The following is a 22,607-nucleotide window of genomic DNA, read 5'->3' on the forward strand; positions in this document are numbered from 1 at the left end:
AGCTCTATAGCTTCCTGCTTGGTTTTTTCTTAGCAGCATCATTGCCCTCCAAAGGCTGGCTACACATTGTTTCTGGCCGACTGATACTGTCACTTTTAGCACTGGTATGTTCTGGCCTCTCTCCTTTTTATGTATCTTGGGCCAATTTTTAAAAACATTTTCTTAATTATGAATTTAAACATCAACAAATTTGAATATTTCACTTTACAAAGAACAAAGGATTATTTATGAAACTGTCTGATATCATCTAGATTTTATCTTAACCCTTTTACCAATCAGTGTTTATATAGTGGTTTGCCATTTAAGCTATATCCTCTTCTCTACTCTTGACTCGTTTGCTCTATTGCTCTTCACTTTGCCAAACACCAAACTTGGAGTTAATCTTACCTGTTGACTTGTTGGGGAGGAAGGTAATACAACTGTTCCATATAGGTTCTTTCCTGGGCCTTTAATTGCACAGCAATTTTATTCTTTTCTTTGTCCCCTGTAAAGGTTATTCCAATTTTTTCCTGCCTCAGGTTCCTTGTACCACTATTTTCCCCTTTCAGCACCAAAAAAGACCTTGTTTGCTCCTTGATAGAGAAGACCATAGCCATGTTTTACCCTGTCTTCTCCTACTCTACACCTGAAAACTTTACCTCCCTAATCCATTTTTTCTTTATTCCAAGTCTTTCAAATGGTGGCCCTTTTTGCTAAGATCACCCCTTTTACTTGTGCCCCAAGTACTCTCTGCCCATTCCCTCATCTGTTTTTTCCCTTTCCTGTGCCTAAAAACAAAGGTATCTCTCCTATCCTAAAAAAAAAAAACCAAACCAAAACCAAAACAAACCTTTAAGAATCTTAGAAACACTTGATACCTCCATTTCCCCACCTCTGATTTCTCACCTTGGAATATGATGGCTTCCTCCACCATCACTGAAAACTGTTTTTTAAAGATTTCAATAAATGGAAGTGCTTATCTGATGGCCTTTTCTCACTTGACCTCTCAGAGCTTTTGATACTCCTGACTAGGCTGTCTTTCTGAATACTATCTCTGTTTTAGACTTTCCTGTGTCTGACCATTCTTTCCTTCTCATTAAATGGGTTATCTCTCAAAGATTTGTCCTGAACCTACTCCCTTAGAGGTATTGGTTTCTTTCTGGACCTCTCTACTTGGATTCTGTTAGTTAATAAGTTTTATTAAGTACTTATTAAAATGCTAGTCACTGTGCTAAACTGTAAGGATAAAAAGGCAAAAATGGTCCCTGCCTTCAAGGCACTGTGTAATAGGGAAGACTGCATGCAGAAATTATGTATATATGATGACTTTATTTACATAAAGTATAAATACAAGTTAATGTGGGTGGGGAAGCACATGGAGTTGGGAGATTTGAGGGCAGGGGTGGGATGGAAAGACACCAACATCTCAAGCTCAACACATCTAAAACTCGTTGAGGACTCCACTTTTATTACACAGATTTGAAATATGTTATTCTTGACTTTTGCACTTCTCTCATGTATCTATTTAGTTACCAAATCTTACTGGGTTTAAGGCCACAACCATTCCTTTATCTCCATTCAGGTCCACTTTCCAAACTCAGTCACTTCCTAATCTTGTCATTACTTCTGTCTCCTGGATCTAATCCATTTTCCATAAAGCTATTATGTTCTTATAACACTCCATTGTTTAAAAAGCTGTGTATTATTGCCCCTAGGATAAAACACCTTGGTATTTATGTACCTTTACAATCTGTTTCTAGCTACTTTTTCCTGACACTCAGTATAACTCCTTTTCATGCATTCTATGTTCCAGTGGAAGTGCCTGTCTGAGCTGTTCCCTGAATTCACCATACCTTTTGTCCACATGCATTTGAACAGTTTGGGCTTGCTTGACATGCTTAGAATGCATTTCAGGTGTCAGCTCTTACAAAAATCGTTTTCCAGTCTTCCCAATTAGTGTTCTCTTCATCCTGAAATTTCTTTCTGTTTACTTATTTTTATAAGGATAACATTTACATAGTGCTTTAAGCTTTAAAAAGCACTTTGCAAACACCCCATTTTATGCTCACAACCCTGGGAGGTAGTTGTGTATTGTCCCCACTTTACAGATGAGAAGAAGGAAGCAGAGGGAGGTACATGATTTGCTCAGGGTCACACAATAAGGGTCTGATGTCACATTTTGATCTCAGATTTCCTGACTCCTGGTCAAACATTCTTTCCACAGTAAAATATAAGCTTCTTGAGGACTGAGGATGACTTTTTGTTGGTTTTTTTTTTTTAAGTGAGTAGGGGGGATGGAGAGGCTTTGTACAATCTTTCCATATAGCAAGCATTTAATAATTGTTGACTTGAACACTGGTAACTTTTGATCATTAGCCTCTTTCCTGGGTCCATCAAATTAATGCTAACTGACCTCAACTGGGCACTCACTGTTGGCACACAATTCTTTTACTTATATCTAACTGAATTTATATCACACACAACCTGAGCTGCTGTTCCAGACTTCTTAGTGTCTTAGCAAATAAGTTTGGAAATTTATTTTTCTTAGAATTATAATGATAACAAAGTTCTTCAGAATTTCCAAAAAGTGCTATATATGTTTGCGTATATATTTCTGTTTTTCTATGTATCACTCTGTCATCTCATTTGATCTTCATCACAAACTTAAGGTAACCGCAATTATCCCCATTTTACAGACAGGGAAACTGAAGCTGAGAAGTTAAGTGACTTGTCTAGGGTCGCACAGCTAAGGAAGTGTTTGAGGCAGCATTTGAACTTAAGTTCATCTGACTTTTAACTAGCTTTTAGAAGCTTTATAATTCAAGACCAGTCTTTTCAGTCTATACTTTTCTTTCCTGCCATTCCTTTAGTCTTAGAAAGTGTCTTTTCACCAGTGCTCATTCTTCCACTAATTTTCTCCCATCCCTCTTACAGACCTTGCTCAATTGTTCATTCCCTTTACATTAAAGTTCTTGCTAAAGTTCTTCACTGGTTTCATTGGTAACTTTCATAGCACAGAAATTTTCCACCTCTGCACATTTCCTGTGTAACCTTGAGCAAGTCACTTTCCCTTGTTAGCACTGAGTTTCTTCATTTGTGAAATCAACTAATAAACATTTCTTAAATGCCTACAAAGTTTGAGGCATGGTAAGAAGAAATAGAAAATACAGAAGCTCCCTGAAAACTAAATTCTATTGAGGAAATAAAAGTTCATACATAAGTAAATATAGGCTACATGTGAGTTAAGTAGGGTTATTTTTTTTTAAAAGGGTGAATACTAACAAGCAGGGAAATCAGGTTGCATTAAGTGACCTCTTCATGGCTCCAAGTCCTTTGAACCTATGTATTCACTCAGGTTTTCCATTTCCTTCAAATAAACAAAAAACTCTTCCTTTTGATCCTGATTTCCCTTTTACTGCTAATCTTCTAAAAAGTTCACTTACCATTTGGCCCCTCTACTTTCTCACCATCCATGCCTTAGGTCCTTGCTTGTGCAGTCCCCTTCCAAGTACAATCCAAGTACCCCTTTCCAGGTACAATTAACTAATTTCCAAATCCAATGGCCTCAAGTCCACAGCCTTGATACTTCTGCAGTATTTCACAGAGGTAATATGCTTTGTTTTTCTTTTCCAACTTCTTGGGTTTTTTTTTCCCTTTCTCCTTTTCTTATGTGGAAATTTCCTAAGGATAAGAATCTGCCCTCAATTTTCCTCTATATGTTCTCTTTGGGCAAGTTAATATACTCTGACTTTAATTGTGTACTTAAGTGTAAATGATACAATACATGTCTAGGCCCAACCTTCCTACAGAGCTTTAGGAAGCTCAAGTAGCTGTTGGACATCTGCCTATACAGTTAACATCTCAATATGCATCAAACTGAACTCATCACCACCTTCCAAAACCTGCCTCTTGACCTCCTTTCTGTTGGTACCATCATTTTGCCAGTCTGAGTAATTTTTTTTTTCTATTCTGTCATATGGTATCAGTTGCCCTTTTGAAATCCCCTCTATCAGTCATCTGCTTTCTACACCTGTCTTTTCTCATCGGGCCTATGGTTTACCTGCCTCCACCAGAAATTCTTTGATTTAAATTAAAAAATTTAAATGTAAAAATAATTTTTTAAAAAATGCTAAGTAACAAGTATTTTTAAAATTAATTTCCCCCCATTAAGTAATTTTTAAAAAATCCTTCAAGAAACAAATACTTCAGGGTGCATTGAGATGCTTGTTTTTGCCAGACTACACACTCTGGCAAGATAAACTCCCATATTAACCATGTCAGAAATGTATGTCTTTCTACATTTTAAGATCATCATGTCTATGTCAAGAGATATGTGACATGTTTGATATTCATTGTTTTTGAATTAGTTTGTCATTGTGTTTGAATTAGTTTGTCATTGTGTTGATCAGTTTGAAAATCTTCCAAAGTTCTTTTTCTTTATAAAGTTAACATTTTATAAATTGTTCTAGTTCTGCTCAGTTTGCTGTGTATCAGTTCCCTCTGAAATTATCCATTTCCTAATTTCTTATGGCACATTAATATGCCATTACATTCATATACCACCCTTTGTTTAGCTATTCCTCTGTAGGATAGCCCTTTAATTTATAATTTTTGGCTACCATGAAAATAGTTGCTATACAGAAAAGCTCCTTTCCTCCTTTGATTTCTTTAGGAGTGTAGACCTACCAGTGATACAGCTAGGTCAAAGGCAAAGAATATGCAGAGTTTGATAAATTCCTAGTTATAATTCCAAATTGTTTTCTAATTTATAGCTCTACTAACAGTCCTGTTTTTCTACTGCATCTCCAACATTTGTCATTTTCCTTTTGTCATCTTTGCCAGTCTGATAGGTTATGAGGTGGAATCTCAGAATTCTTTTAATTTGCATTTCTATATTTATTAGTGATTTAGAGTGTTTTTTATGATTGTTGACAACTTAGATTTCTTCCTTTGAAAACTGCATTAGTTTGCAAACCCTTTTTATTTTATAAATTTACAATTGTCTCCATTTGCTTGTGTGATCTTAACCCTTATTTAGCCATAACTCTCCTTACCTATAAATCTCAAAAGTTATTTCTTTGATATTCTAATTTATAATGTCACTTTATATGTCACGTATTCATTTGGGGCTTATCTTGGTATTATGATGTAAGTTGTTCATCTAAACCCATTTTCCGTCTGCTGTCTTGCTTTTTCCCCAGCATTTTTTTTTTTTGTCAAATAGTAAGTCCTTCCGTTATTAACATCGGTCTGTGAGTTCTTCAAACACTATGCTGTGTATATTTATTTCTGTATCTTGTGTGCCTAATCTGCTTCACTGATCTTTTTAAAATGTTTTTCCCCAATTGCATGTAAAAATAATTTTTAACATGTTAAAGTTTTGAGTTCCCATTCTTCTTCCCTCCTCTCTCCTCCTTCCCTGAGCCAGTAAGCAATTTGATATAGATTATACAGGTGCAGTCATGCAAAACATACTTCCATATTAGTCATGTTGTGAAAGAAAACAGTAAAAACAAAAAAAAAATCATGAAAAAAAATATTGTATGCTTTGATCTGCTGTTAGACACCATCAGTTCCTTCTCTGGAGATGGATAACATTTTTCATCCTGAGTCCTTTGGAATTGTCTTGGCACTGATATTTTTTCAAACCACTCAAATGATTTTAACGGTTACTTCTTTTTTAGAGAGCAACTTCTCTTGTAATATTAACCCCTCAGTGCAGGAGTGATCATATTTCTCCTCCAGACAGAAAACTTAGAATCGCTTCCCTTTAGCCTGCTATTCAGTACCCTTTATAAGCTAGCTTATTTACCTTTTCAGCCCACCATCCAGACTAGAGTAAGCTGCATTTTGTTTCTTCTAAGGTTTCTTTGCCTAGAAGGAGTCTTTCTATTCTCCTTCCCCCCAAAGCTTCCCTTCCAGCTTAGTGACTGACATTTTCAAGGTCCAGTTTAGGTATCACTTTATTACCAGACTTCTACAACTGGAGAGTAGCCCTCCTTCCTCAAATATCTCAGGCCACCCTGTGTATATTACATACTAGTATTGTAATTGTTGTATTCTAGCTGTTTGTGTTCAGCTCCTCTGGACTATCCCGTACATAATATACGTACTCATTGAGGGCAAAGACTTTTTTTTCTCAGGATGTACACAACTGTAGCAAGTTTATCAGAGATGAGAGTAGAATACCTACTTTGGGTACAGAAAAAGCTACTCTGTAGCAATGAAAAAAAATCACTAAGATGAGACTAATTACTGTGCCTTTATCAGTTGTCATAAGTCTTATTTCCTTGTTAAGTTTTTCTAATGCTGACTGTGTAAAAGCACAATTTATATACCTTTTTCAGAGTAAATTGGTAGGATGAACTCTTTTCTCTGAAGCTTTGGAAATTTCCTTTCTAAGAGAGTTTAAAGTCTGTTTTTTCACACACCTTCCCCAACCCCCCACTAATAACCAGGAACAATTTGTTTTTATATATTGACATATACCGTGTACATTTAAATTTCTGGAAGGTATAGAGAACCATGTTATTTTTGTACTGTCCCTTGCCTCCATCCCTTTGCTTATTTTAACCCTGTCTATATTCTATTTATTCTATTTTCCTTAGTAAAATAATATTTTAAAAACCCAACTTTAATTATCCATCTTACATTTTTAATAACATCCTCTCCTTTAGAAAGGGGAACTAGCATATATATCACATTTATTATTTAATCCCTATTTATCAACAGAATTGGGCTTGCAATACGAACATTTTAGAATACTGGTTTCTAACCTTTTTGAGTATAAGCACCCGTTTTTTGTTATCAAACTTCCATGAACCCCTCCCAACTTGATAATTGACAGATATGACAGAAGCTTTGAGTTGAATAATACTTTTAGATGAATTTTGATAAATCTCAGTAGTATCAATATACTATTATAAAAAACTTATGTGAGACATTTTTATCCAGTGTGTACAAGGTATGCTTCTTTATGAATTCCCAGATCTCTTTCAATAATTCCTGTTAGTTTATAAGGTTGGAAATCATTGTTCTAGAATATATTCAATAAAATCTTGGATATGCTGGTTTGAACTATAGATATTTTTTTCTTAAATTGAATCCACACTTCTGGATCTCAAACAAATCAGTAAGAAATAAAACTGTGGCAAAAACTTTCATGCTTGTGTAGTTTTATGGTCCAGCTGGAGTACTTTTAACAGGAAAGGAATGGAAAAAATGCAAATGTAACAAACTTTCATCTCACCTTAAGAGTAGTAATTCTTATCCTCATAAAATATAATCTATTTGGGAGGGCTGAAGCAAGAAAATCCTTAGTAAGAGCCACATTAGGGATGGTTGGGATTATTTTCCATCTCTTTGTGAATTCTCAAAATGCCAAACTCATAATTAACATAAAACAAAAAAACCAGCCTAGGAGAATGGAGTATACACAACTGTGTAAGTGGAAAAGTGAATGAAAATAATTGAACAAACCACAGAATTTTCATTGACGTAAAAGCTTGTTACTGAAAAATTATATCATGCATTAAAGGATTTAAATGTAAACAGTCGTTTATGTTGATGTTTAATTTTAAAACACATTTGAATTTGTATGTTTATTTAGTTGTCTTAAATCAAGTCCAGTGAGTTTTATCAAGTTGCTTATGTGTTCAGTACTGTTTAGATCTTTTGGGGATGGAAATAAATGTTCCATTTCATTTTACATTTTGTTGTTCAGTTGTGTCCAATTTTTTGTGACCCATTTGGAGTTTTCTTGGCAAAGATGCTGAAATGGTTGGCCATTTTTCCTCCTCTAGCTGATTTTACAGATGAGGAACCTGAGACAAACAGGATTAAGTGATTTTACCAGGGTCACACAGCCAGTAAGTGTCTGAGGCTAGATTTGAACTCATGAAGATGAGTCTTCCAGACTCCAGGCCTGGCACTCTGTTCACTAAGCCATCTAACTGGGTGAGAAGAATACTGGGACAAAGGGGTTTTGGTAGCTGATTATCCAATTAGTGGTGATTTATAAAAATTTTCAGTTTACTTGTTTGAAACTGTAGTACAAAACTTCAAATAAACTAATAGTCTTCCATTTTCACTATTAAGTTTCCCTCCAGTATTCAGTAAATGAAACTGTAACATTATTTGCCCCTTGTGGAAATGATAATTCATAAGTTTAAAACACTTTTGAGGTAATTGTTTTTAGAAAATTTTATAAGAGAAACTTCATCGTGGAACATTTTAATTAAATATTTTTGACGACAGACTAAAAGGTAGAGAAGATAGGGAAACCACCAGGGGCCAGTCAAAACTCACTTTACTTTGTGCTATTATTAATAAAGATCTACAGTAGGGAGAAAGATACTTCTTAAATAAAAGTCTTAAGTGGTCCATTAAGTTATTTTTAAGAAGTGAATATAGAGTTTAATGATAACAAAATCTGGAAGAAAATCATTTTTAAACATCTAAACTTCATTAAGAACTACTAAAAACTTATATTTCCAACTGACCAATATTGAGTAGCCCCATGCATCAGAGAAAAGGAGTGATTATGATCATTCCTCACCAAAGAAACAAAACGCTTTAATAAAAGTATGTTTTAGTTTATGTTGCTTATAATAGAAATTATACTAGAAAATATTAGAAAGAAAAAGAAATATGGTTGGTAAAAAGTTTGTTGAAAAGGACAAACCAAGTAGGATCACCTAAGACAAAAATGAATTTTTTTTTTTATTTGCATCTTGCATGTAGGAATACCAATACCTGAACTTCTTAGTTATTTTAAAAAATTAAATAACGAAGGGTAGAGGGAGAGATGTGCAACTTGAGTACAGCAATCATAATTTTTTTTACCAGAAAAATATATACAAAGATTAGAACTATTAAAAAAGATCAGACAAAAAGGAATACACATCTGTCACTGATACTTTTCAGTATTATTTTATATATCTGTCAATTTTTCAGTTATCCACATCTTTTTCACATAATTAGAACAATAGTCTGCCAAGTTCAAACATTACCTGTTGAAATAGTAAAGAAAAATGATTACAAACTTAAAATTCTATTAACTGATTACAAAGTTTCATTGCAAAACAAATTCTAAAAGTGAAAAGGATATTTCAAAAGGCTATCATGATAGATAGAATTTGTCTCTCAGGGCCTTTCTGTATAAGTTGTGTTTTGAGCTGGAGGAACAGGTATTTTTTGCTTGTTTTACTGTATCAAACTTGCACTATTATACTAATAATGTTTTTAAAAACATTTGGACTGTTAAAATATAACTAAATGGTACATTAAGGGCTGGAAACCATTAGTATGTTCCTATACAAACTACTAGAGAGTTAAAAGTTTTTTTTCTTTTCTACATCAAAACACCTTTACAATTTTGGTCATTCTTGCTTTGGTAGGACTCCTAAATGAAATTCAGAGAAACATGAAAGATGTTGGTATAAATATCCATAATAGAAAAAAACAAAATATGTGAAAACTTTAATCCGTGTGTGGGTCTCAATGAACTGTAAAAAAAAAAAAAAACCAAAACAAAACACTGGCATTTAACAATATTGTGTTTCTCAGCGATACTATATTATTCCAAATTAAGGGAACACAATGACCTCAGAATAATTAAAATTAGAAATAACCAACTGAGGAAATAACAGGTGCATGGTAGATATAAGCATCTTATCAACGTCATTTGCAAATATGCAGTGGAGTATAGAACTCAATATTGATGGAATATATAAATGGAAAAAAATAAACTGGTCATCAAGAATAAGAGATAAAATAGGGGAAACTCTGAGTAGTATCCTGGTATTCTTGAGATAACAATCAAAAAGTATTCATTCATGGAAGGCTTTGAAGGACAGGTAGAGAAATTTAGACAGGATTTAGTAGGCAATGAGAAGGCATTGAAGGATCACAAGTTTATACACACGTACATTCTAAGCAATGGAAATAAGGGTAAAGACAGTCCCTAATATTGGGAGGCAACATGATCTACCCAGAGTAGATGGAAGGCAAAAGCAGCTGGAACCCAGGAAGGCCTACACAATAAGCAATTTAAGCTGAGTCTTGAAAAAAAGAACACTAAGATGCTGAGAGGCAAGGAAGGAAAACAATCCAGGCATGGGGAACAGGCAATACAGAGGCATGGAGATAGGAGACAGAGCACCGTGTATGAGGAACAGTCAACAGGAAAGTATAGTTGGATTATAGATTGCAAGGGGAAAAGTAACCTAAAAAGATTGAAAAGGCAGGTAGTGGCCAGATCCTGATAGTTTTCAATGACAAACAGGAATTTTTGTTTGATTCTGGAGGTAATCTGAAGTAGAGTTTTTTTAGTAGGCACTGGGATGATATGGTCAGATTTGGGCTTTAGGAAAATTAGTTTGGCAGCTAGGAGAGATTTGAGGTAGGGAGACCAAATAGGCTTCAAGAGCTCAGATTGGAAGTGACGTCCTGAACTAGGTGGTAGCTCTCAGAGGACATGCATAAGACAGCTATTGTGAAAGGAGAAAGATCTGACAATGGATTGGATATATGGGGTGAAGGAGTGGTGAATGAAGATGACGCTGATGTTAAGAGCCTTGCTGATTGTAATGTTGATGAGGCTTATGCCCATTAATGGGCCTCAGATTAGGAGAGGTAGGTTTTGCAGGAAAGCCCACACCTTACCTTAATTGTTATTGAGGCACTGGGTCTGGAGGGTCTTGCCTTCCAGCTCTGAAAAGAGTGTGTATGTATCACACACTGTGGTGAGGTTTTGCTTTGGGGACTTGGAAGAAGGTTCATGAGCCAAATGAGACTGTGGGTAGCCCATTAAGGAGCCCCCCAGATTTGGAAATCCAGATGTTCATGCTTCTCTCTCTGGTAACTATGTATGGATGTAATGGTCAGACAGATCTGTTGATCTGTGATGTGTATATTGCTTATGATCAGACAGAAGCCCTGTGGGTCTTTATTTTTGTGCTTGTAGTTCTTCTGTTGGTATACATGATTAAAGAAGATTGTTGACCCCTCAAAAGTTGCTTTCCTTTTAGAAAAGCAGATCTAAGAATTTGTGCTAGTAGACCATCCTGGATTGTGTCAGGGTGCTTGCTTCTACAGTGATTGGGAAAATGGTAGTGTCTGCCACACTAAGAGAGAAGTTCAGAAGAGAAGATGGGATGTTTTTTTTGTGGGGGGGGGGGGGGGGGGGGGGGGAAGGAGAATGAATTCTCTAACCAATTTAAGAAGCCTGTCAATTAAGCAATTTAAGATGTCCCAGGGGCAGTTAGTTGTTGATGAACACTGAAGATGAACAGCCTCAGAATTTTGCTTTCAAAAACACCTGATGGTTTTATGGTAAAATATGGACAACCACCCTTGAGAAGAGTACCCAATGCATAAGAAATTACAAATCTTTCACATTAAAATGGTGAAAATGATTGTCATCAAAATTTTCTGTTTACCTCTATTGTGATAAGTATAACAATCATCCATTCTAGGCGGAGTGCCCGCTTTTCATTGAGGTGATTCCTCATCAGGTCTGTTAGTTCCATGCAGTGTTGAAGTTTCTCATTCATCACCTGTGAAAGAAAAAAAAATTTGGCTAGGACTCAGACTGAAAAAAATACAAGAAACAGGTTACATACTTCTTTTTGAAATCCCTATCAAAGGTCCAAAGATGAGGTTTAGGAGCTGAAACTGTTAATACAAAGAACTCCCAGGTAAAAAAAATCCTGTACCAATGCAGGTCAGCACTTTCTATGCAACTTACAGTTTTAGTTGTCTATCAGAGGTCAAATGACTTGCCCAGAATCACACAGCCAATGTGTGTCATAGATAAGACTTAAAACTAGGTCTTCCTGCTTTTGAGGCCATTTCTGTATCTGCTATACCTTGTTGGTATTCGATAACCTTCATAATAACAATTCATATGTAAGCAATTTTTTATTAAGCATTTTCCTCAACTTTTCAAAGCGGGTGGTATGATTAATATTCGCACTTAACAGATGAGAAAACAGGCTCAGGCCTTCTGACTTTAAAATGCTGGGTTTTTTAGACCACTTTTCATTTCCAAGAATGAAGCAGAATTTGTGAATTCATTCAAAAAGGATAAACATTACATATTTCTTCAGTTTCAAGTACTCTACAAAGGGCTATATCTAAACTGTTACTTTTACTCTGCAAGATGTTACATGTAACTATAAAATGTCATTGTTTTCTCCTGCTTCCACTTTAATTCTTTCACATCAGTGTAGTATATCCCTTTATTAATCATGTCAAGGTGCAAAAAAAAAAAGTACCATTTAAAACTGAAGATTTAAACTTAAAAATTAACATTAAAAATTCACTATTTAGAGCCACATGATTCTGTATTATTTTATTGTAATAATACTGATAGATCAGTATGACAAATTATTAATTAGACATGTTTAATTAAGTCTGTCCAAACACCGTATTATTACTGCTGCTAACACTGCAGAGGACCCAGAAGCATGTAAGGGAATTAACAAGGTTCTTCACATTTACTGCTAAAACCTCATTCCCCCTAATATGATGACACTGAAAATCAACACCCTGACTATAGCATTTCTGGCTGTAGTACTGTAACAGGCAATTCAGATAGGAATTTGTACAGCTATCTCCCACCTTTAACACCATTACCAGATGTAAACTTCTAAAACAAAATTTAGTTACTTCTTTAGGCTGAAGAAATGCTTGTCAGTACCACTTCAGAATTGCAGGAAAGAAGAAAAAGGGAAGGAGCAAAAGAAGTGAAGAAGAGGAAAAGATATGTATAAGGAAGTTATCAGTATTGGTTTTGGTGCCAATATAAAGTCACAGCTTCTACAAGGAATGCCTTTAAATACCTTATACATATGTGTATATGTATACACATATATATTTGTATATTATAAATTGCTCATAATACAACATAAAATGTATGTATAAGTATATACATGGATAGGGCCAGTACAGAAATTTGTTTTGACTATATATTTTTTAGACATGTTTGTAATAGTGTTTTTTCATTCTGAAGAGGACAGGAAAGGGGAGGCAAATTTTTGCTAACTGAAGAAACTCAAAATTTTTTTTAAAAAGTGAGTAGGAAGTATCACTAAGTATTGTAAGAACACAGTCTTTTAAATATTAGAAAAATAAACTCTACAGATATAAAGGAGAGGTCTGAGGGAGTGTTGAGTGACAAAACATGGAAATAATTGTTTCACACAGATTCCATAAGATAATTCATCAAATCATTCATCAAAATTGCATATAAAACCAAATAAAATTCACAATAGCGTGGCCATCGTGTCTGAGGCAGGCCTTTATTTCTCATAGTTGAAAATCTTCTCCTATGCTCATAAGCCTTTTGTTCTCCTGTCGTTTTGAAAAAAAAAAACTTATCTTAGGCTTACTACTAATTTTAAGGAAAAATGGATACCTCTTCTAGCTTATGTTTAACATGAGTTCCCCCTATTTTGCATCCCTCAAACATTCCTACCTCTCTTTTAGCTGTCATTCCCAATTCCTAACATGGAATTGAGTAAACATTTGGCAGAATTAACTAGTAATTTTATTATTAATAAAAGGTGGTTTAAATGAATCTTGATTATCTGTCTTAAATAAAAATCAAAGCAGATTTTGCAGAACTCTAAGATATTTCTACAGCTTTTATTTCCCAGGGTTGTTGCAAGGATAAAATGAGATATTTGTAAAATTCTTTGCAAACTTTAAAGTGCTATATAAATGTTAGCTATTATTGTTATACAGCTTCATCAATCTAAATAACTTGTTGTGAAAAGACAAAAATGTTTTCCCTACTTAAAAAGAGATGAATACTTTTAGAGTGCATAATCTATTAAAATGGTTTTGCAAATACAATGAATTTTTTAGACTGAATGCGCCTTCACTGAAGTTTCCCAAGGTTCTGTCTTTGGACCTCTTTTCTATTCTCTAAACACATAATAATCATAGCACAGTAAGCATTTTAACTATCGCCCCTTACAGATAATTCACATTTATTTTTCCAGCTGTTGTTTCTCTTCCAAGTTTAAGTCTTGCATCAATGATGGATAGTTCTACCTGGTACTCTACAAACATCTCAATTTCAATGTGTCTAGAAAATAAACTTACTTCTTCCCTATATCATGAAAGAGGGTTTCAAGGAAATGGAGGTGATACAAGTATGGTGTAGTCAAAAAACCCACAGACTCGATAATAAACAGGAAGCTATCCTCCTCCTGGTTTTTCTATGCCTTAAAAAGTTAGAGGCACTGTCAATTCTCCTAGTTATCAGTACCTCGAGGTTACTGTTTTGTCCTTCCTTTCATCCATCTCCTACTTCTGAAGCAGACTGACGAATCCTGCTGATTCTTTCTTTGAATCATCTCCAGAATCTGTCCCACTCTCATCATGTTAATCCAGACTCCTATTAACTAGAGAATGTTTTACTGCAATAGCCACTTAGCTTATTTCCTTGTGTCAGCCCAGCAATTTATGTGGTACACTAGCAAGATTTATGGGTTCAGTCATACAGTACAATGGAGCAGTGGGCAGATCACTGGGTCTGGAATAAGAAGACCTGAGTTCGAATCCAGCTTTAAACACTTATTAGTTGGACCCTGAGTAGGAAGCCACTCAATCTGTTTACTGTAGAATTAATAGCACCTACCTCACAAGGCTGTGGTGAGGAAAAAATGAGGTATTTTCAAAGTGCTTTGCAAAACTTAAAGCACTATATGAATACTAGCTATTAGTTGATAAAAGTTAATAAACATTTATTGTCTACTCTGTGCCAGCAAATGTGTCAGAAATAAGACCAGAATATAAGTTTTTCTGATTTTGAGACTATCTCTATCCACCATATCATACTGTCTCTAATAAATAGCAATAACTATGCCAAATGGATTTCCCCCTTTCATACTATTATAAATAGTTATGGACCAAAAGGTTGCTTCTGTTTCTCTTTCTGTAAAGAAGAAAAGACTCACCTTAACTCTACGAGTAATGCTAAGGAACTGACAAGTTTTGTCATAAAGTGCCTCCAAATTTTCTCTATCCCAGTAGAAGTCAGGGGTCATCAGGAAGTCTGAACTCAAATTTATACGGTGTCTGAAAAAAAAGCAAAAACAAATGTTTTTACTTCTATAGGTTAAATTTAAATTTTTAATTAGATAAAATTATATTAGAATTTAAGTGCTTAGTAGTTGAACTCTACTCATGCCATTAGGCAAATATATTCTACAATAACATTTTTATAAAAAAATTTAATTTGCATAGGCCTTTTATTTTTACATCATTTTCATTTCCTAATATATTTCTTCTACCCTTTCCTATACTGAGCCAAAGCAGTTCAAGAAAATGAACTTACCAGGTGTGACAGTATGTGGAATGTAGGAGGAAGGTATGTTGGTTTGCATAATTTTAAAAAAAATTCTTGGTGAGTTTTCTGTTCATCTAACATTGTTTTCTTCTGATAATTATCAGTTTTCCCACCCACTGCAATCATTTCCTTTTCTGTATATACTTCAGGATTTCAATTTTAGAATTTCCCATCCCTACTGGGCTCACTTATAGAAATTTTAGTTCTTGAAATCCTGTCTACTGTCCCTCTGAACCCTTTGAAATCTGCTCTCCCAAAATTTAAGATGCAGAACAAACTATACCCAACTTTCTTCTATCACAACTCTTAAGAGATAGAGGCAAAACAATTTCTAATCCAACAACTCATTTCTCCATTGCAATCAGAAGTAGACCTAGAATAAAATTTTCTCTTACTGCTTCCTCCACCTCTTATAGGATGGCATCATTAAAATAAATCAAGAAATTATTAGTTGCTGTGCTACTGAAGAGCTTCAGATGATATCTAGATAACTGAAGTTCCCCATCACAACTGTATCACATCTATGTACCAGGTTTATGATGTTCCCTGAATTTGTGTGTATCATTTGTACGTTTAGGTGGTCTGTAGTATGCATTGATCTTCACACAAAAGACTTCTATCATACTCCAACCCACCTTCATCCATCCTCCCCCCTTCTCTCTGGTTTCTTAATTGCACCAAATGACTGCATATACACATATGTGTACACACATTTCTCCCTCCCTCTCTTCCTTCCTCCTTTCAATCTTCCCTCTTTCTCTACCTGCCTATCTTGACAACATGAAAGACAAGACTCTCCAAGGAATTAAAATGAGGGCAGTGGAGAGGCACATAAAGAGTGTAAATAGGCTGCTACATATAACACTAATGAGAAATGATGAAGATGAGCAGGAGTAAAAGACATCAATGAGAAATTGTATGACAGGAGGATATGATGATCTGGTCACATTTTAGGGGTAAAATATGACAGACAGCCAGTGATCTCTACTGGTAATTTTCTGATGTCAGGAGAAAGCCAGAGACATATTTAGTACACTGGGTGGATTTCCAATGGAAAACTTAGGGAAGCAAATAGATAATATTTGCAAGGGAAGGTTAAGTTACAAAATGTATCATTGGAGGGAATTTCCTAATCAATGAAATCAGAGATCCCGTTTGAGTAGCAAGTATGTCTTACAAAATAAGGATTTCTTCCCCCAAAGCACAAAAGTTGACCTAACTATCCTATGTATTATGTTTCTGAGAATTTTTTTGTTTGTTTTGTTATCATGAAAATAGCTAGTTAACATAAATATGGCATTAAAAAAAAACCCTTTCGTGTAAGGAATATTTTCAACATAAGAGATGTTTTGTTCAAAAGAAACCTTTACCTTAATGAGAAAAGTTCTCCCATTTTCTGCATAACCTCTTCATGAGAAAGTTTTACTTTTTTTCCAGCTTTTAAAGCCTAGAGAAAAACAGCATATATGATTTGGGTTGTGACTTTTATTTTTAAATTAAGCCTCACAAGACCATAAAGAAGTTGCAGAGTTCTGATTTACTATCATTGTTTCATACATGAGTGTCTTTAGTTATATATCATCACGATCCTCATAAGGCTTTAAAAATCTTATTGTGCAAGCACTTCCATGTTCATCTTCACCCCATTATTCCCTCTAAAACACTAGCTTCATCTCCTCTCATAGAGACTATGGCTTCTTACCTCATCTCTTAAGCATAACTGAAAAATCCTTTTACATTAAAAATAAGGTCAATAAATAAGAAATAAAGTATTATGAAATTTAAGATATTCTGTGAACCTTTTCCTGTCATAGCTACCATTTAACTCTAATCATAGTTTGGCAAAATATTTGCACAACAGAAGAATAATTTCCAGCAGCCTAGGAATAACTATTTCCTTGGAGACAGGAACTATTTCCTCACTGTTTTCTGCCAAATTCTGCAATCCTGATTACTGCAAAATCTCAATAAAAGTATTTGTCTGCATATTAAACTCATACTAAAAAAAATTATGGTGCTTATTCTCTATTTTTGCATCCCATTTCACCAAGTGAGGGAGAGCTGCGAGATTGGGGTACCTGTTTATACAATTCTTGTGAAATTTATCAGTTTGTTTTTTTTTTTTACTACAAAACTGACTGGTCATTTAAAACTTTTTAAAGTGTCCTCTCAAATAAGATTGATTCCTTTTTACTTTAAAAATATGTATAGAGTTGACATAAATTATTACCTCTGGAATTGACTGAATAGACTCAACAAAATCATCCAGTGATGCTTCCCAAATAGCCAGTTTCACTGAGGAAGAAATTTTTTTAATAGTTTTATATCTTTAAAATTCAAATTCAACAAACATTTATTAAGTTCTTACTGTGTTCGTAAGACACAATCAACAAACATTTAAGGGCCTATTTATGTGCAAAGAACTCTTCCAAGTACTTAGGGAAAAAGAAACAGTTCCTACTCTTAAGAAACTTAATCCAATAATGAGCTCTAGCAGGAAGGGTGAACAAGATGAGAGTTACAATCACTGCACTTGTCCTCATGAAAGTTACAATCATTTAGAAGGACATAATTTTTTGTATAATAAAAATAATACATAAGTTATGAGCGGTATAAGAAGGGCATTTTTTTCAGGGAAAACATCATTACTGGGAAGGTTTCCTGAGTTGGCAGGAATTTAACAAAGAGAGGAAGGATATTCTAAGCAGAGAGTACAAAGTGAGCTAAGACACACAGGCAGGAAGACGTTGCTCATATATGGAGTACAATTAATTAATAGTATAGTTTATTTGAAGCATATAGCATATGCAGGAGGATAGTATGAAAAAATCCTGAAATGGTAAGGGGTACTACACTGTGAAAGAACTTGATAGGCTAAGGAGATTGGAATTTGCTCAGTTACTTTGATGGCCATGCTTTTAAAAATATCTAGATACCTAACTAGTAGTATCTAATACCATCTATATACAGGGGCATTAGAAGACCAGTGCTGTCAGCCTGAAGCCCCAATATCTGGACTCCAAGCAGGACATCATCTTCTTGGTGAACATTATACATGAGCACACGTCTCCCTGCTTGATGTTCCATTTGCTGTTAGTACTCTGTGAGTTGATGAACCACAATAGGACGTAGTAACTAGAATGATTGACTTGCAATACAGCACGAAGTGTGTTTACCTCTTGCTTCCAGTATTGTGTAACCATGGGAAAGTTATCTCTCTGAAACTTAGTTTCCTCATCTGTAAAGTAGTATGTATCTCAAAGGGTTGTTGACTTTATAAGTACTACACAAAAGTTATTACTGCTGTTATAAAGTTTGTTTTACAGTCAAAGCTGTTATGGATTTTCATATTCTAACATCTGTATATGCAACATTTTGTTGGAAAAGGTCCTTTAAAGCTGTCTTGTTCAACCAAGCTTCATATTTTTATATTTTTTTAAAAAATCCATGACTGACACAATAGACTTTTATATTCCTTATGTCTTTCAGTCAGTTGTACGATAGCAAAGATGTAGTTTACTGTACAAAATTACTTGTGAAAACATGTCTATTCTGTTTCCATATTTTCATCAAGAATTAATCTCAAGCATATAGGCCATTTTCAAGATTTTTATAGAGGTGATAAAGTAAATATGTGAATTGAAAGTTACTGATGACTTAGTTGCTTTTCTAGGGAAAAGCACAATCTGACACTGCCGTTCTTTTGGAAATCTTCTCCTTGATATACTTGGAAAAAGCTTTCTCTGGGTGGCCACACAAGTGTGCTGCCTCCAGCAAGGACATCTTCGGTATATATTTACTAGGATCCAGGCAGCTCTGCTTGACTTCATTTTACAAGGCACTGTCACATTTTTATATAGTAGAGGTGAAAGATCTAAATTGTCAACAATGATAACTGTTTACTGAAGGAATGATGATGAACAGCCAAGTGATGATAGCACAAGAAATGTCTGGAAATGGCAGTGGAAAGAAAGGTATGTGCAGACTCCTTCTCTAGGACCAGCATGTTGGGAGGCACAACAGAAGTGGCAATCTGTATAGGAATGGATGGCTACAGATAGAGTGCCTTTCTGGAAGGAGCTGGGTTGTAGATGGAGTTGCCTTTGAAGTCAGGAAGACATAGGCAGAGTATGGTCAGATTTGTGCTTTAGAAATATCAATTTGGCAGCTTCTTAGAATGGAGAGGGGAGGGACTGGATATAGGGAAATCAATTACAAGGCTGTTGTATTAGTCAAAGTGAGAAGTGAAGGATGTGAAAGATACTGGAGAGGTAGAATCAACAAGATGTATTAAATATTTGGATGTGGGACATGAGTGAGAGTAAAGAGCTCAATGACTCCTATGTTTCAAACGTTGGTAAATGAAAGAATACTCATGCTTTGCAAGAGAAATAGCAAAGAAGATTAAGATTAGGGAAAAAAAGATAATAAATTCAGTTTTGGACATATTGAGTTCAAGGTATCCAATAGCACTTGGTGATACAAAAGTAGAGGTCAAGAGAGAATCAAGAGAAACAAATTATGAGAGTTGAGAGTCATCTCTATAAAGATAGCAGCTGAATCCATGGAAGCTGATGAGATCTGAGAGCAGGGAGAGGAAAGATCTCAGAACACGACTCTGGGGTACATTCATATTAAGAGGTGGGAGATGGAGACTGGAAAAGATTGATCATACAGGCAGGAAGAGAACCAAAACAGAACAATGTCACAAAAACCCAGTGAGACCATAGTTTCCAGAAGAAGGGGTGGTCAACAGTGTCAAATGCTGAAGAGAGGTCAGATGTTTGAACTTAGAAATAAAGATATCAATGGCAACCTTGGAGAGTGCAGTTTGTCACCTTCAATCTTCAACTCAACTCAATTTTTACCACCTTTAACTCACCTTCACATCAGACATCTAGCCATTACCTCTTCAACCCAACCCAGAAACTGTGCTTTCACACCTGATAGTGAACTGATTCATCCTGTAATTTACTGGATTCTTGATGTGACATCCCCAAACAAGAGTACTTCATTTCCTATGGCTAGCAAATCTCCATCATCTCTTACCTCTCCCTTATTCCACCGATATAGAATTCCTAGATGCATGTAAAAAACAACTCCTTTTTTTGCCTCTACTTTTCATTCTAAGTAAATTTGGATGGCCAGAGGCTGCCCAGTTAACTTGGAGTTTACTGGCTAGAAGCCTGTCTGTCTTTCTTTCCTCCTTCCTTCCCTCCATCCTTGTCTTTCCCACAACCTTAAACCCAGTGCACTATGAAGTCCATAGATTAGACAACAATAGGTCCTGCCCAAGCTCCACTTAATGACTGTTCTCTGGACCCTCCTGGATTAGAGTAAGGGATGGTAGCACAAGGAGTGTCTGGGAAGCAGCAGTGGAAAGAAAGACATGTGCAGACTCCTTCTTTAGGACCAACATGTTGGGGGACACAACAGAAGTGGCAACCAGTATGGGAATGAATGGCTAGAGATAGAGTGCCTTTTTAGAAAGAACCAGGTCACTGGTTGTTAGAAAACTGAGGTAGTAGGAGAAGGAAAGTTCCAAAATGAAAGCAATTTTAATGAAAGAAGATTCCTGGGAACGTGATAGACAGGGTAAATAAAATTCAATTGGGGATGTGGAAGTGTTGTTAAGTTGAAGTATTGAAGTAAGTTGAAGTACCCTTCGAATTCTTCCAGTATATCAATCTTCTACTGTGGCTTACTTTTCCTCCTTTCCCATTCCTGATTATCAATAGTAACTGTTTCCCTTCCCTTCCAGTTTATTTTTTTTTTTTTTTGCTCATTAAAGGGGCCATTCCCTGACTACTTCTGAAAGAGGCCTATTCACTGAATGGGCATTACCTTCCTCTAAATGAGTACCTGAAAAGGCCTTAGCCTAAAAAAGACCAAGGTTTCCCATTGCATCCTAGGCCATTTCCAGTCATCTTGATGAATATCTGGTCACTGAATCCAGATGGCTCAGGAGGAGAATGTGAGGCTGGTGACCTTGCACAGTTCTCCCTCACTCAAAACAAAGTCAAGTTAAGCGCAAGTCACGTCATCCTTTCTCTCATGTCATGGTCTTCTTCAAAAATGAAGGATGAACACAACAACTTTTTATTCTCCTTTCTCCCAAACACTTCAACTTACAAAACTTCCACATCCCCAACTGAGTTTTATTTACCCTGTCTATCATGTTCCCAGGAATCTTCTATCATTAAAATTGCTTTCATTTTGGAACTTTCCTTCTCCTACTACCTCAGTTTTCTAACAACTAGAGACCTGGTTCTTTCCAGAAAGGCACTCTATCTCTAGCCATTCATTCCTATACTGGCGTCCCCCAACATGTTGGTTCTAGAAAAGGAATCTGCGCATGCCTTTCTTTCCACTGCTACTTCCCAGACACTCCTTGTGCTATCATCCCTTACAAATCTCTTCTCTCATAAGGTTCATTCTATTCTATTCAGATGTATCACGTTAATCCAGACCTGGTGCCATTTATCTATTTTATCATTCTCTTTTCTCCAGAGCTTCAGTACTTGGCTTACGGTCTTCCTCTGCTTCCCAAAGTAGAAGATGCCCTTCTACTTGGGAACTTTATATACTGATGTTTATATGTCAATGTTCTCTAAAATACCTAGTCTCCCAGTTCCTTTCTCTTCAATTCCCAAGACCTACTCAGCACTCCATCTCAGCCACATGAAGGATGATTACATCCTTGATCTTTCCACCACTCAGTTCTACCTCCATGATTATGAATTTTGAAATACCTTGATATAATCACAATCTTCTATCATTCCATTTCCCTAGGCCTCATTCCTTCTAAACCTATTCATCTTCAACTTGACCTTCAGTCCCTTCAAATTTTTCCAGTACATCAATCTTCTACTGTGGCTTACTTATCCTCCTTTCCCATTCCTGACTGTTGTTAACTAGTCCAATTTTATAGTCTCTTAAATTTTGAAATCTCTTGATCCTCTGTCTTATTTCTTCTTCCATATTTTGCCAAACACTAACCCTAGATTACTCTTACATTGTTTAGATTCTGATAGCCAGGAATGAATGTAAATAGCAGTGGTTTTCTGTTCAGGCCAGAAACTTTGAGGGTCTTCCCCTCCCAGACAGATAATTTTGTGATGGTAAATTAGGCCATCTTTTGTCTTAATTCTTTGAATAAGCATTGCCCCAGACAAACTGAGACCTAGGAAAGACCTTAATTCAGAAAGGCCAAGGTCACTCACTACATTCCAGGCAATTTCCAAGAGTCTTGACTTTGGTCTTGCGA

The 22,607-nt window shown here is 35.5% G+C and overlaps 1 protein-coding gene across 3 annotated transcripts in view; it reads right to left on the reverse strand.

Annotated features, from left to right (window-relative positions):
* Positions 1-8,687: 8,687 nt before the first annotated feature.
* RMND1 (required for meiotic nuclear division 1 homolog) overlaps positions 8,688-22,607 on the reverse strand; it is a 47,580-nt gene continuing 33,660 nt past the window's right edge. For all 3 annotated transcript variants that reach the window (XM_072643704.1, XM_072643706.1, XM_072643705.1), the window contains 5 exons: positions 17,571-17,635; positions 16,711-16,787; positions 14,949-15,069; positions 11,421-11,537; positions 8,688-8,990 (listed from right to left, as the gene is read on the reverse strand). In XM_072643704.1, the coding sequence (XP_072499805.1) occupies positions 8,958-8,990; positions 11,421-11,537; positions 14,949-15,069; positions 16,711-16,787; positions 17,571-17,635 (413 nt within the window). In that variant the 3' untranslated portion in view covers positions 8,688-8,957. The remainder of the gene's footprint in view (positions 8,991-11,420; positions 11,538-14,948; positions 15,070-16,710; positions 16,788-17,570; positions 17,636-22,607) is intronic.

The sequence above is a fragment of the Notamacropus eugenii genome, chromosome 2 (assembly GCF_028372415.1).
Source record: "Notamacropus eugenii isolate mMacEug1 chromosome 2, mMacEug1.pri_v2, whole genome shotgun sequence".
Lineage (NCBI taxonomy): Eukaryota > Metazoa > Chordata > Mammalia > Diprotodontia > Macropodidae > Notamacropus > Notamacropus eugenii.